The 13,938-nt window shown below is 33.7% G+C and overlaps 1 protein-coding gene across 3 annotated transcripts in view; it reads left to right on the top strand.

Moving 5' to 3' along the window:
* Positions 1–13,938, top strand: part of LOC118187972 (uncharacterized) — a 737,440-nt gene that overhangs the window by 108,308 nt on the left and 615,194 nt on the right. For 2 of the 3 annotated variants that reach the window (XM_035358288.2, XM_035358289.2), the window contains exon 1: positions 8,470–9,858. The exons of the other annotated variant lie outside the window; for it this stretch is intronic. In XM_035358288.2, the coding sequence (XP_035214179.1) occupies positions 9,402–9,858 (457 nt within the window). In that variant the 5' untranslated portion in view covers positions 8,470–9,401. Of the gene's footprint in view, positions 1–8,469; positions 9,859–13,938 lie in introns of those variants that run through there. 3 annotated transcript variants of the gene reach the window in all.

A 13,938-nucleotide genomic window follows, 5' to 3' on the forward strand; every position in this document is an offset into this window, starting at 1 on the left:
ATGAGTTGTTGAGGCATTGCTGCCCATTCGTCTTGCAGCACCAATCGAAGCTCCGGAATCGTTACTTGTGGTAAGGTACGAGCTGCCAAGCGTCTGCCTAGAAAATCCCATACATGCTCGATGGAATTGAGATCCGGAGATCGTGCCGGCCAATCCATACGTTCAATATCCTCACTCTCTAAGAGCTGTTCGGCAGCTACTGTGCGATGATATGGTGCATTGTCGTCCATGAAAAGGAACTGCGAGCCCATAGCGCCTCTAAAAAGACTCACATATGGAAGAAGAATCTCGTTACAATAACGGATCCCGTTGACTGAACCTGCGTCGAAGATGTGAAGGTCTGTACGACTAAGCATGATGCCTCCCCAAACGAGAACACCGCCACTTCCATACCTGTCCCTTTCAATGATGTTCGAGGGATGATTGCGGTTTCCCCGCTCTCTCCAGATGAGTATGCGATGAGAATCGCTACTCAGACTGAATCTGCTCTCATCTGTAAAGAGTACTCGTCCCCATTCATTGTCTCTCCAATTCCGGTGTTCCCGGCACCACAGAGAACGCCTTCTCCGATGGGCAGGCGTTAGAGGTACACACCGTACAGGGCGTCGTGCAAACAGACCAGCACCGTGCAGTCTTCTGGCCACGGTAAAACGCGATATCGGTCGTCCAGTCGCCTGTGTCGTGTGTCTATCGATTTCTCCCGCTGTCTGCCGCCTGTTTCTTCTGGCCTGTAAAGCAATATACCGGTCATCTGCGGGTGTGGTTCCTCGTGTACGACCACTTCTAAACCCCCGGATAGCTGTTCCTGTAGTTTGAAATTGTCTCCAAAGTCGTGAAACGATGCTGTGAGCAATTCCGAACTCTGCAGCCACACTTGTCACACTGCGGCCTTCCTCCAACTTCTCAATGATTCGACCTCGGGTAAAAGCATCCAGATGTCGTCTAACAGATTGATTATTCGCCATTTCTCGCTGAGGCAGCAACTCGGTGTGATTTTAACTGCTATACGGCGTGCAATCTCTTTGCCAGAAATACTGATCTTACACGGACAACATGCTTTATACTACTCAAACACTCCCCCATTACGTCTACCTGCATATCTGCGCATGTGCTTCCGTACATCCCCTTACTTAATCTCCTGATTGGTCTTTCTGTCCGCTCTGCCTCTTCGTTCAGCTGATATGCTAATTTTTCGACTTCGTCCTTAATTTTTGCACACCAGTGTATATATAGATTTCATTGTTTTGAGGAAATTCGTTTTTGAGTTATGCGACGCACATTACGTATATAGGTACGTATGTACGGATGTCATGAAAAAAAGTTCTCTTCTGAATTCCATTTTAAATCCTTTTTGCAACCCGTGTTGGCAAAAAGAGTACTTTATTCTGTTCTTACTTACACATGTCATGCAAAAACGTTTTTAAATTGCATTCAATAGTGGTCAAAATGGATATGTTTTGGAAATATGATACCCGAAAATTTTTGCGATTACAATACTTCTTTTACTTCATAGAAAGAAATAAGAATTCAGGGGGCGAAAACTGCGACACAATTTGAAGACTGTTTAGCGAATCTGAGATTAAAATTAGCGAGATAATCTGTATACGGGAAACAAAAAAAGGAACAATTCTATATCTCCCTTTCTATTGCGTCGATTGACGAAATTCAAATTGCGTTTTTCATGTCTCGAAAGCGCGACTTAGGATATATATTAGATTTATACATTCTAGTTCAGGTATTTTGGCGCAAAATTTAACTTTTTCTGAAAAGCATGCCAATTGTTTTCCATCTTTCGATTCTACCGCTCAAATTATGCCGAACTGCCAATTTCTGTCAAAAATCGCACGAGTAGTTTTTAAAAAATTAGCTCTCAAAATTTTATATAATTTATTAATATCTCTTTTTTATTAAATTTATTTGATTCTTCCTTTCACATTTTTGAATTTAAGTTCGTTCCAAATAGAATTTATCCATTTTTTATGATTTATTTTTAAAGTTTGCATTTTTAAATAATTTTTATAAATTGAGAAAAAAAAAAACCTTTGAATTGTAACCTAAAAAGTTTTACCATCATCTTAAAGTAAATGTATTTCTAAGCATACCTGTAAAAAATTAGAATTTTTTATTCAAAATTTCCTAAGATATATGTGAATTTACATATTGACGAGTTTTGAAATTTGGCATATATGTCATAAGCGATAATAATGCTAAATGTGGTTTAAATTATTTGAAAGTATGAGCGATTACTTTTTTCCCCCCTGGTGTATAATGAAAAAAAAGGAAAGGAAACTAGGTTGCTATAAATTAAAAAGTTCTCCAAGTGAATTATTCTTGGCACAAACTGAAAGAAATGCGCCAAGATAAATTTTTAAATTTCTCCATAAATTTCTAACCAAAAATTACAAAATTTAATATTTAGGCATATTTGAGTCGTAGAATAGAAATATGGAAAAAATTAGTATAATATTTCAGAAAAAGTCCGATTTTGTGTCAAAATATCTTTAATCGAACGAAGCTATATATAAATGTAATATATATCTTAAGTCGCCCTTTCGAGGCATGAAAAACGCAATTTGAATTTCGTCAATCAGCCCAGTAGAACGGGAGATATAGAACTGTCACCCTTCCCTCCTTTTTTTTTCCGCAGTGTATAAAGCGAAGGGAGGAGAAGACAGATATTTTGACCATTGATAGCTGCAGTCAGCTTTCTGATATTTTGACCACTGAATCCGAGGATACGGGGGTACGAGTGTGGAAGAAAAAATTCGTTGTAAGTTCTGGAACGGATTTAGCGGCAATATTGATTTGTCACACAGCTGATATTAACCCCATTTAAATATCGGAGATATAATTCGGTCCTGGACACAGCCTTGGACGTAATTACGAATCTCTGACTATCCAAATGGATCCCGGACGTCTTGTAACCTAGGCATTTGGCACCATTCTGCAGGATCAAATTTCACTTGTCATATATTTCAAACTCTGGCAACGTATTATAATGACTTACAAATTTTCTTCGCTTTCCCCAACATGCACATCTTCCTTATTTCAAAATTATGTGGATCAGTTTATTTGAGTTTCTTGATCTGTATTCTAATTACATTAACACTAATTAATGAAGTGTGGATAGCGGGGCAACCGATGTAGGCACCGTACACCTATATAAAAATCATTATTTTACGAAAGTATTTTATAAAAAAGTCGTTTTGTTCACATCTCAAGCGTTCCAATGTGATTAAAATTTCAAAAGATTCTATAACGCTCGCCACAACCAGCGCACCAAACCACGTATGATGTTTCAGAAAAGAAAGACTGCCATTTGCAGAAATTTGTGGGCCACCCTGTATAATTAAGAACTTACATTAATGAATTTATTTTTTACCTTGTACTGAACGAAAGAGTTCAGTTACATAACGTGTAGAGTACGTCGATCTCCATAAATTTTAGAATCGCTACTGTATGCAGCATATTCAAAAAGTTTTTTTGCTGTTCTGTTTTGCACCTGCTGCTTATAAATATATACTTCCAGGTAGAAAAATGTTTTTGCATTTTTTATTTATAGAAGTAAGTTTTGTAACAATTACAGAATCTAACCTTTTATGCGGGGTGCGGTTTGTATAGTTATATTTAGCAAAAGGTTATAATCATTAATAAAAATAAATAAAGCACAAAACGTTTGACTTTAGTACAATAAATATTGACTTAGATATTTAATTTTAAAATTTACGACATTCCTGGAGTGGTCGCTTAAATAATTAATTAGACTATTTAGAGGTTGAATTTGTTTCACTTTTAGTGTTATTCTGGTATTCCTATTTAAGATCCGCTTGTGTGTCATTTTTTAATCTATAGCTTTTTTACAGATAATGCTAAAGCCTTTTTAAACAATAGGGTTCAGGATGTGTCAAAAATATGAACTTGACTAAAAGCTGTGTCCATAACAGTTGTTTATTTTCAAATCTCTGTGGAAACAGGGAATCTGAATACAAAAAATATTATTACTGCAGAAATAAGATGAATGTCAAGAAGATAAAATTAGTTTCGCTTTCTTGTAGTTTTAGTAGTTTGCAAGTTTAGAAAGCTTGTTTGTAAGTTTTTAATGTTAAAAGTGTTTGTAAATTTTTAGTAATATTAGTAGTTTGTAAGTTTTTAAATGCTAAAAATGAGTACATGATAACCACACGCAATTTTGTTACTTTAGGATCATAATCTAATAGACATACAAAAAAATCTTTGATCTATAATTGTTTGTCACTTTTAAATTTATGCAAACAATGCTAGGATTTGACAATGTACCCAATACTGAATCTTGCTACTGTTTTCTAGAATACTAATTCTAGAAGATTTTGTGAATGAGATCTCCCTTCTGAAGAAATTTGTATCGATGAAAACATTTTATAGCAATCTGCAGAGCAATGCGCGTCACTTAAACAATTAAAATCAGCAGTTTTCTTCAGAACTGATATTCCATTTTTAGTTATTTGAAAATTTAAATAGTTCACCCTTTCATTCATGGACCTCTGAACTTAATTTCAAAGTCTGAAATTAAATATTCTTGGTGAATTGTTGCCGTACCGGAACAAATCACCGCTTTTTTCAATTAAATATTATTCTTCTATAATGGAATTACGCAAGGAACATTTTTGTTTTTATTTTGTTGTACTTTTCTTCCTGAAAAATTACCGTCCTTCTTCTTAATGGTATTTTGATGACAAGTTTTAAGAACACGCAAGAGAAAAAAAAATTCATAGAAAGATGGGCTACAAAGGCAGAATTCGTTATTTAAGTTCAGGAGTGAAAGATGGAATCTATATATCAAAACTTCTATCTTATCAAAAACTAAACTTCTAATTTATCAGATAGAAGTTTTGGCATAGAAGTTCTCATATATACATAAGATAGGTGTATTTGGTGTATTTAATTATGGCAAAGCACACTAGGGCTATCTGCCTAAGGGGAGGGATGCCTTCGTGGAGGACGTTCTAAGGGAAACTGGCTCGTATACACGTTACACATGGGGAAAACCACGAAAACGCCCATGCAGCCACCCCGTTCGCGGGATTCGAACCTTGAACCGAACTACCAATGTTCAGCAGCTTTACCGCTCGGCCGCTGGTGAGCTATATATAATACATAAGATAGAAGTTCTCATATATATGATGACGCTACATTTCTCGATATACTTTAAAAGAGAATTAATTTTTTTTTTTTTTTTTTTTTTTTAAGAATTAAATAGATTGTGGATCTAACGAATGCTTACACTTGTGGCCACTTCTTCCGAAGTGTTTCTTTGAGGGATCCAAACACATGAAAACCCAGTCTGAAAAAGCTGTGCCCAGCATTTTCCCCACAGTCAATCGAGTTATGGCTTTCACTGGGTTGTCTTCCTCTTTCTCCTTCATTTCATGCTTGCACTTTCCGATTCTGGAGAGTAATGATGCACCCAAATTTCGTCACAGGTGACGATTTTATGTAAATAAAGTTCTCCTTTCTTCTTCAAAACGTGTTTAGTAAATTGGTAAATGCGAACTCAGGCGAAGCCTTTTGCTTTGACATAGCGATGATGAATATTCATCGAGAGCGATGGGGGATGAGCTTGATTTGCAACAGGTGGACGGCCTTGCTTGTATTCATAACACCAGTGTTATACTATTGACCCTAAAATGATATCCTTCAGAAACTGGGCTTTCAGTCTGAGGCAAGTTTCGATTGATTTCACGTTTTCACAGGAATCACCAGCAGCCGAGCAATAAAGTCGCTGAACACTGGCAGTTCGGCCCGACTTCAAGTCCCGGGGAACGGCTGGCTGCATGGGCGTCTTTGTGGTTTTATTCATGTAGAGCCAGTTTATACGAGCCAGTTTCCTTAGAAAATCATTCACGAAGGCATTTCTTCCCTAAGGCAGGTACCCTCGTGTGCTTTGCCGTAATCAAATAAACCAAACTACGTTTTCAGAAGGGACTTTATAATTATGCATTGCTTGAAAGAGATGTATATACTCTTCTCACTCATCGGGAAGGCTACTTAACAAAGCACAGGACAAGCTGGCTGGTTTAGATCCCTTACTCTAGGTGACCCAAACTAACTCTTCCTCGCACTCCAATAAATGAAGGGCTCTTTCATATTTAATCGCTCGACGTATGCGTTGAGTTTTTAAGAAACGCAATGGTTTTACTATCTCACTTTGTCGTTAAGATTAAGAAAATATACCTTCTTTTAATGTATGTATGAAAATATAGGGAAATAATTATTTTTTCACATTTTTCCAGGGCTGGTTTTGAGCTTATGACAGAAATATTTTGAAAGGAAAAAAAAATGACATTATATATATGTGTGTGTTTGTGTGTGCGTGTAATGATATAGAATGGGAATGAAAGGACACAAATTACTTTTTAATCCTGATTGATGGTTGTAGATGATGCTGGAATTCGGAATGCCTAATTGCGTAATACTAGAGAGATGGAATTTGCAGACAAACGTAGCCATTGGTTCAACACACTATATTTCTGGACAAACTAATTTTTTAGAGGCATATCCTAATTCACACATGATTATGAGCGCAGTATGCATCCCCCCACAATTTTAGAAGCTTACATCTTTAACTATACAATGGATGATAAAGAAAAATCAGCTAAAAAGTGTTAACAGAATGCCAGCAAGCTAAGAAAGTGTTGGTGTTGGTGTATTTAATTATGGCAAAGCACACTAGGGCTATCTGCCTAAGGGGAGGAATGCCTTCATGGAGGACCTTCTAAGGGAAACTGGCTCGAATACACGTTACACATTGGGAAAACCACGAAAACACCCATGCAGCCAGCCCGTTCGCGGGATTCGAACCTCGGATCGAACTACCAGTGTTCAGCGACTTTACTGCTCGGCCGCTGGTGGGCCCATGCAAGCTAAGAAAGACTTGACGCATTAAAAAGAAGCGTGTCGAAAATCAAAAGGTTTTGGTTCCAACTGAAATCTTATTCAGTGACAAAACCGTATTGTGGAATATAAGGTACTGTACATAATTAAAATAGAACCCCGATTCCAACCAAATATAAGAAAAGGGAATATAACCAACACTTTAAATCGAATCTTACTTGGTTTTTAAATTACTGAATTTTGCATTTTGTTTTGTAGACTTAAAGACCTAGAGGAATATCTTCTGCAAAGTATCCTTCTTTAAGGAAACAATATGTGATAAAACCTGCATAGAAATATGACTTCTAAATATTCTTGTTAAGAAATTGAGTAACAGGTAATAAAAAATGATAAATATGCTTGTTAATTATTAATTATGTACACATTAATTCGTAACTTAACTATATAATAAGTAATTAATTTATTTATAATAATAATTTATTTTTAATTATTATTTATATATAATAATTAATAAGTATTAATCTCCACACTTTGACCAGTTCATTCACAAAAAGTAGCAGATCTTTTAGAGTAATATTTTTGCCATATGATAAAACCTTTCATGATGGTGACCAGTATTTCTTAAGCCTATAATTATGCAACTATCTAGAACATCGACGACAGGAGTGTTCGTTAAGGTAATCATTCAAGAGAAGACTCGTCTGATCTAGAAGCATGGGAGCGATCTTAGGGAAGATTCAGTTCATTTTAATGCCAATGAAAGCATTTTAATCACTTTTCACTTTCCACATCAATTTTGTTTTTCGTTACTTTTCATACGCAGGTATATTAAAGCAAGGTTCTGATATGCAAAATAAGGAATTTGTGTGTAATAAAGTAACATAAATTGTGCACAATAAAACAGAAAAGCTTTTCTATGTGGTTATACTAATATAATTAATCTTTCAATGTCAGGAACTTCAAAAATTTTATTGTAAGTGGTACTTTTACTAAAAGAAAACTACAATTTGTTTTTTTAGAATATCTACTTTAAATACTAAATTTCAGATGGATGTTTTTAAAGAAGGGCATTTGAATCATGCTAGATCAAAATAGATTTTGTAAAAAGAGAACACTTTTATCTCATCTACCTAGATTGCGTTAATAAAGATCGCACAAAAAATTCCATGTAAAATGGGAGTTGGATACATAGAATTTTTGTTCTTTCTGATTATGCATAATTTTCTTTCAACGAGATAGGAACAAAGCAGGGAAGATTTTAAATAACAAATATGACTAACTACAACCAAGTTCGACCGTGGTTATGCAATTAATGAAGTTATCTAAAGACTGTAATGTGATTGATTCAGCTTTGTACTAATATTAATAATCCCACTGCTCTTATTCAATTTTATTATTAATTTTCTGAAAAGTTCCACGAATATTAGCTACCTGTTACAACTATTCTTTCATTTTATTTCCCTCTTCCCCCCTCTCTGAATTCTAATCATGGCACGCTGCCGAAAACTGAAATCTGAAAGTTATTCTAGATTGGCATTCTTTTGGCGAGAACTTGGCGATGTTTCGATATCCGGAAGAAGAGAGTAAGCCTGACGCAAGCGCCAGTCGGTAGCGAAAAGCAAAGCAACGCGGTCGAGCGCTACGCGTGACTGTCGGATCTTGATCTTCGACCATGTGTTTCTGGATTTCCCCACACACCGCCGGGTTTGCCGAGCTATGACTTAGAAACCTGATTTATTGACCGACTGTTTACTTGCGATTTATTAGTTCCTGTTAATTCTGCATTTAACAATGAGTTGTCACGTCGGCACTGCTCTGTAAATTTTTGCAAATGCGAAAAACTGATAAATCTGTGTTTCAGATATATGCATATTCGAAATGTACACTATTGCTATTTTGAACTTATTTACATGAAATTTTAAAATATATTCAATGAAAACTGATTGACGTGAAGACGTGCTTTCTAAATCTATGGTTGTGCTAAGTACTGAAGTTAAATTAATATGCATTTTTACATTACAGGTATACATTAACGTTGGCATAAATTAGTACATCTAGTCAGATCCCTGAAATTAATTTTAGAATATTTAAGTATAATATTTATTACCTAACAGCTGTGTTAGTTTTATTTGCTCGACCCTGCAAACGGAAGTATTTTATAGTAATAAGGATATTTCTCGATCCTAGTCAGAATAAAGTACTTAATAGGGAAAATGCAATTTAATGTATTTTGTTCCTGTTTGAAATAATTGCTCAGCATTGATTTTAAAATTAAATGGTACAACTAGTCTGAAAGAAAAGCGTTAAACTGTCTTCCTTCATAAGATACCGGTTAAACAACCGATATAATCTCACATTCTGCAGCATTCAACTCCATAAACCATCTTAATTTTCGCTGACAGTCAACAACTTTTAATTGGCTTATAAGAAGCATTTAAGAATTCTAATGCAATTCGCTAAGTGGAAGTATAGTTAGCCTTCATCTTCGGAAAAATTCTGAGGACATAACAGGTTCATAACACGTTAGCAATATGTATAGGTACTTTCTTCTGTGGATCATTCCCTCACTTACGACTTCTTGCCTCCTCTTGCCAGATGATGCCAAACCGAAAGGCTTGGAGGAAAGGGCACTGGATTCGGAAGTAGTTCTCTCTGCTTATACGAGGGCAGTATACAGGAACGAAAATGACTCAACTAGTTACAGCGCAAATTTTATTGTCATTAATGTGTTGAAAGGCAAAGATCATGTACTGGAAGCTTATCAACAGAGCAAGCCTTCTCAGCTTGAAAGAGAACTCAACATGAGGATTGTGAACGTTACAAATTTCGGTGATCCTACTAAATGCCAATCCCATGTAAGAGCAGGCGAAACTTACATTCTGTTTTTGGACATATTGGCAAATGGGCATTTATCCGCCAGGTATGATGGTGTTTATGGGCCAGCTGTGGTCTATTCAAAAGATAAAGAGCTGGCTCTCGAAGCTATTGGTAAGTTGATTTCAAATTTAAGTTTACTTAAGAAAACACATAATAAGAGATTAGAATTGTGGTTAATATTTTTCATTTGCATTTATTTCACAACTGAGTGTATTGAAATGTACGTTAAGTTTTGAGAGAATTTTAATACTCGTAGGAGTTAGACACTAAATGCCTTATTATAATCACTGATGTTTATTAAAATAATTTTATATAATTTAGCTACTTCTCCAAAACCTGCAACTGTTAAATTTCTGGACTAATATCAACCATTATTCTGCATGAAGATCACAGAAAAAAATTATGAGACATTGTTCATAATATGTTTTCTTAGCTGAATGAAGACTAGAATAAAATTCATTGCACTTTCTCCATCATTGTAAATAATATTACTATTACATAATATCCTGTGACTTTTCATCAGTGGGGGGGGGGGAGGAAACCTACTAATATTATATCTTATTTTTGTTTGTCACCAATCCTTTTGAAGCATAAAAAGACATTTTATTTATTAAAATGTGGTATTACTGAAATATTATGATAAACCAGTATAAAAAATATGGTATTTGTGATTATTTTCTTCTATATGGACTGATATCTGTTAAATAATTCTAAAGAAAATCTTATTCATAGTAAATGTATAAAGCAGGCTTTTTTTTTTTTTTTTTTTTTTTGATAAATTTCCAACTCGGTGAAAAAGGAATCGATAAGTAGAGAAGTTACTCACTCCTTTTAATAGGCTGGTTAGGTTTTAATTTAATAATTTATGTGCTCCTCCAGCATAAATTTCGTCTTCATATTTTTTGTTCGTCTTTATATTTTTCAAATTCTTTATAAATTATTCAGTCTAAATTTCGACTGTGTATTTTTCAAAACAATCTGAGGTTTTAAATGTAGAATTTATGATCATAAAAATGATCGCGCTTTCGTTAGTTCGTCTGCACTGAAACACACAATTCAATTATTCTTTATCAAATAATAGTTTTATCAATTCCAAATTAATAAATTTATATTTTTTTTTGGGGGGGGAAGGAGAATAAATGTTGCATTTCGGTAGTATGCAACATTTATTCAAATGTACATTGGACATTTTTAAATGAATACTTCTAATCAATAAAATCCTGTTTTACAGATTTATAACCAACATTTTAAGAAAAACAATTTAAATAAATTTTATAAATATTAATCCTAAAATCTCTGAAATTCAAACTTAAGTGAAACCGCTTCAAAAATATTTTGTTATATAATACGTAGAAATAATTTTTTACTATACTTAATAGTAAATATTTTATAACCTTAAAATTTTTCTTGGGGAAAAATGTGGCATATTTTACTTTTTGTTACGAAACGAGCTTAACGTTAGAGCATAAGACGTTGCCTAAAGCCAAAGAGCTTAAAGCAACGGCGGTGTGTGTCCAGTTGGTTAATGCTGGTTAGTTTTGACCTATATTCCATAACGGACCTTGACATTGGTATCTACCGCAGAATTTGTGGACTGACTAATATTAAAGAACGTAGAAGTTAGTAACCCTTTTAAAAGACATCCAGGAAAACAACGCTGCTTACAAATAAACTTGTTTTGTTAATCATTCATGCACAAGAGCTGATTTGCGCAAGGATTTACCGGGTATGCGCACTGGGCCTATAAATCGTTGTGTAATATTTTAAAATATATGAAATTGAAAATCTGTATTTTTTAAAAGCTAAGCTAACTTGTACTGAATGATTAAGACATAATAACACGCCGAATAAATAAATAGTAATTCAGAAGTCAAACAACAAAAATCAGCGTTATATTTACAAAACTTTCACAGGACTAGTTTAGATGGTTTTACCGAACCACCATCCTCAGCTGCAAAACCGCAAAGTTCTGAATTAGTCAGAAGTGTTTGACTTCTGAATTATTCAGAAGTCATTTGCTGTTTTGCAGCTGAGGATGGTGGTTCGGTAAAACCATCGAAACTAGTCCTGTGAAAGTTTTGTAAATATAACGCTGATTTTTGTTGTTTGACTTCTGAATTTGTACTGAATGGTTCAAAACCGTTAAATATTGGTAGTTCGAATCGATTTGAAATCCCGGAGAATGTTCTAGCTACATGGATGTTTCATGGTTTACACCATGTGTTACCATGCGTTTCCCTTAGAAAGTTCTCCAGGAAGTTCCTTTCTTTAGACATAAAAATTTCATGTGATTTACTGAGTTCAACTGCACTAACCCAACCTACAAGTGCAAAATTAGAAACAGGATTTTTTAAAATTTGTATTTTTATTTTTATTTCTTCCTTTAAAAATCCAACACTGGAGGATTACCTTTTACTTTCATACGGAACTGATATCATTTAACGAAACGTTGCAGTGTAAGCTAGTGTGTATAAGCCATCAGTCTTTGCTATTCCATTACCATCACATTTAAGTTTATGATATCTCACAGATGAGTATGTTTTGATTGTCGTAGGTGTGATCATTTACTTGTTTATAAATAAGCAATTTAATTGCATTATTTTTAGCTTTTATCTGTATTTCAATTAAGTCTAATAACAATATCAGTAAGAATTTTTTAGATTTTTCTCTTTATCTCCGTTTTCAGTAAGAAAATCTCGATATAAAATGTGTAGGCTTATATTTTATACAAAACATAATAAACGTAAACCAGAAAAACGAAGCATAGAAAAAAGTGAAATGCGTTTATTGTTTAAGCAGTTAGATGCATTTAAAAAAGCCCCAAAATGTATCCTTTTATATTAAAATTCGATTATTTAAAAAACATCCATGTAACAGTTCTCTGTAGAATGAAAATTATAGTAAAAATAGCTCTAAGTTTTCACCAAAGGGCCAAATACTTTGTTTACATTTGCGATTTTGCGAAATTCACGTATTAAATCCCTCGAACATACATAAAATGTTTCTTTAAACAAATGTATATAATACGCATTATAGAAAATTGAAGTTCTTAATATATCTATCTATGTATTTGTTAATTAAAAAAGTTTTCTGGGTAATTTATTCCTCAATTAACAGTTCATGAAAATGTGATTTTCCTGCTTGCGAGCATGATATCTCCTGACTGTGTGAATTCCAAGAAATTTTGTTTAGTTGCTTAAACACAGTATTGGTATACAATGAGCCTTTAGTGTGCTTCTGACATAAGAAATTTTAGAATTATAATTAAATTTGAAATCATATGAAAATTTCCAACTTCACTTTTCACTGTCTCACTTAAAATAATGATGATTGTATGTGCAATACTGTTAAATATATAATTATACAAACTTATATATAAATATATTTGTATAATTCTTTGTTAATATTAAGAAAATATTTATATATTTATTAAGAAATTATAAAAATATTTTGTTGTACTAATATATTTATATATTTATTAAAATATGTTTATAAACTATATATACTATATTTATATATTATTAAGAAAGTATTGTGTTATAGAATTATGCACACTGTACCATAGTCGTATCTCCGTCAAATAAACAAGACCTGTTCTAGGCTAAATATTTACTTATATATACAACTATGTACAAATTACATTTTAGAAAACTTTAAAATACATTTTCATTACCACGCAAACCAGCGTCCGCTCTTTTCTCTTCCACATCTCAATCTCCTTTTACTCCCACCTGCGACCAGGGGGAAAATCCACTTCCCTCTTCCGGCCGAGGTGAGAAGAATGTTATCTGTCCGTTCTTTTAAGGCGGGTGATTAAGTGTTCTTCAGATAACGGGAACGTTACAACACGTAAAAAAATTGACTATATTTATATATTATTCAGAAAGTATTGTGTTATAGAAATCATTTTTGTAGATCTTTTTTAATATAAAAAAGTAATGTGTAATTGCAGGACTTAAAGGCATTTATATCTTTAATTTTAGATTTCTTAAAATCGTAATTTTCCTGCAGATACGCTACATTTTTTTCCAACCATTGGCAATAGAATTTCAAACAATTTTGACTATTTATATAAATTCGATAGGAATATAACGAGACCAACTATTATGCTTCTCGCATAAAAAGTTAGAAATTACCTTTAATTTCATATAAAAAAGTGGTCAATTTTGGGATCTCTAAAACATAAAAAAA

The sequence above is a fragment of the Stegodyphus dumicola genome, chromosome 6 (assembly GCF_044657685.1).
Source record: "Stegodyphus dumicola isolate Sdum_Otavi_A_Nest chromosome 6, ASM4465768v1".
NCBI lineage: Eukaryota > Metazoa > Arthropoda > Arachnida > Araneae > Eresidae > Stegodyphus > Stegodyphus dumicola.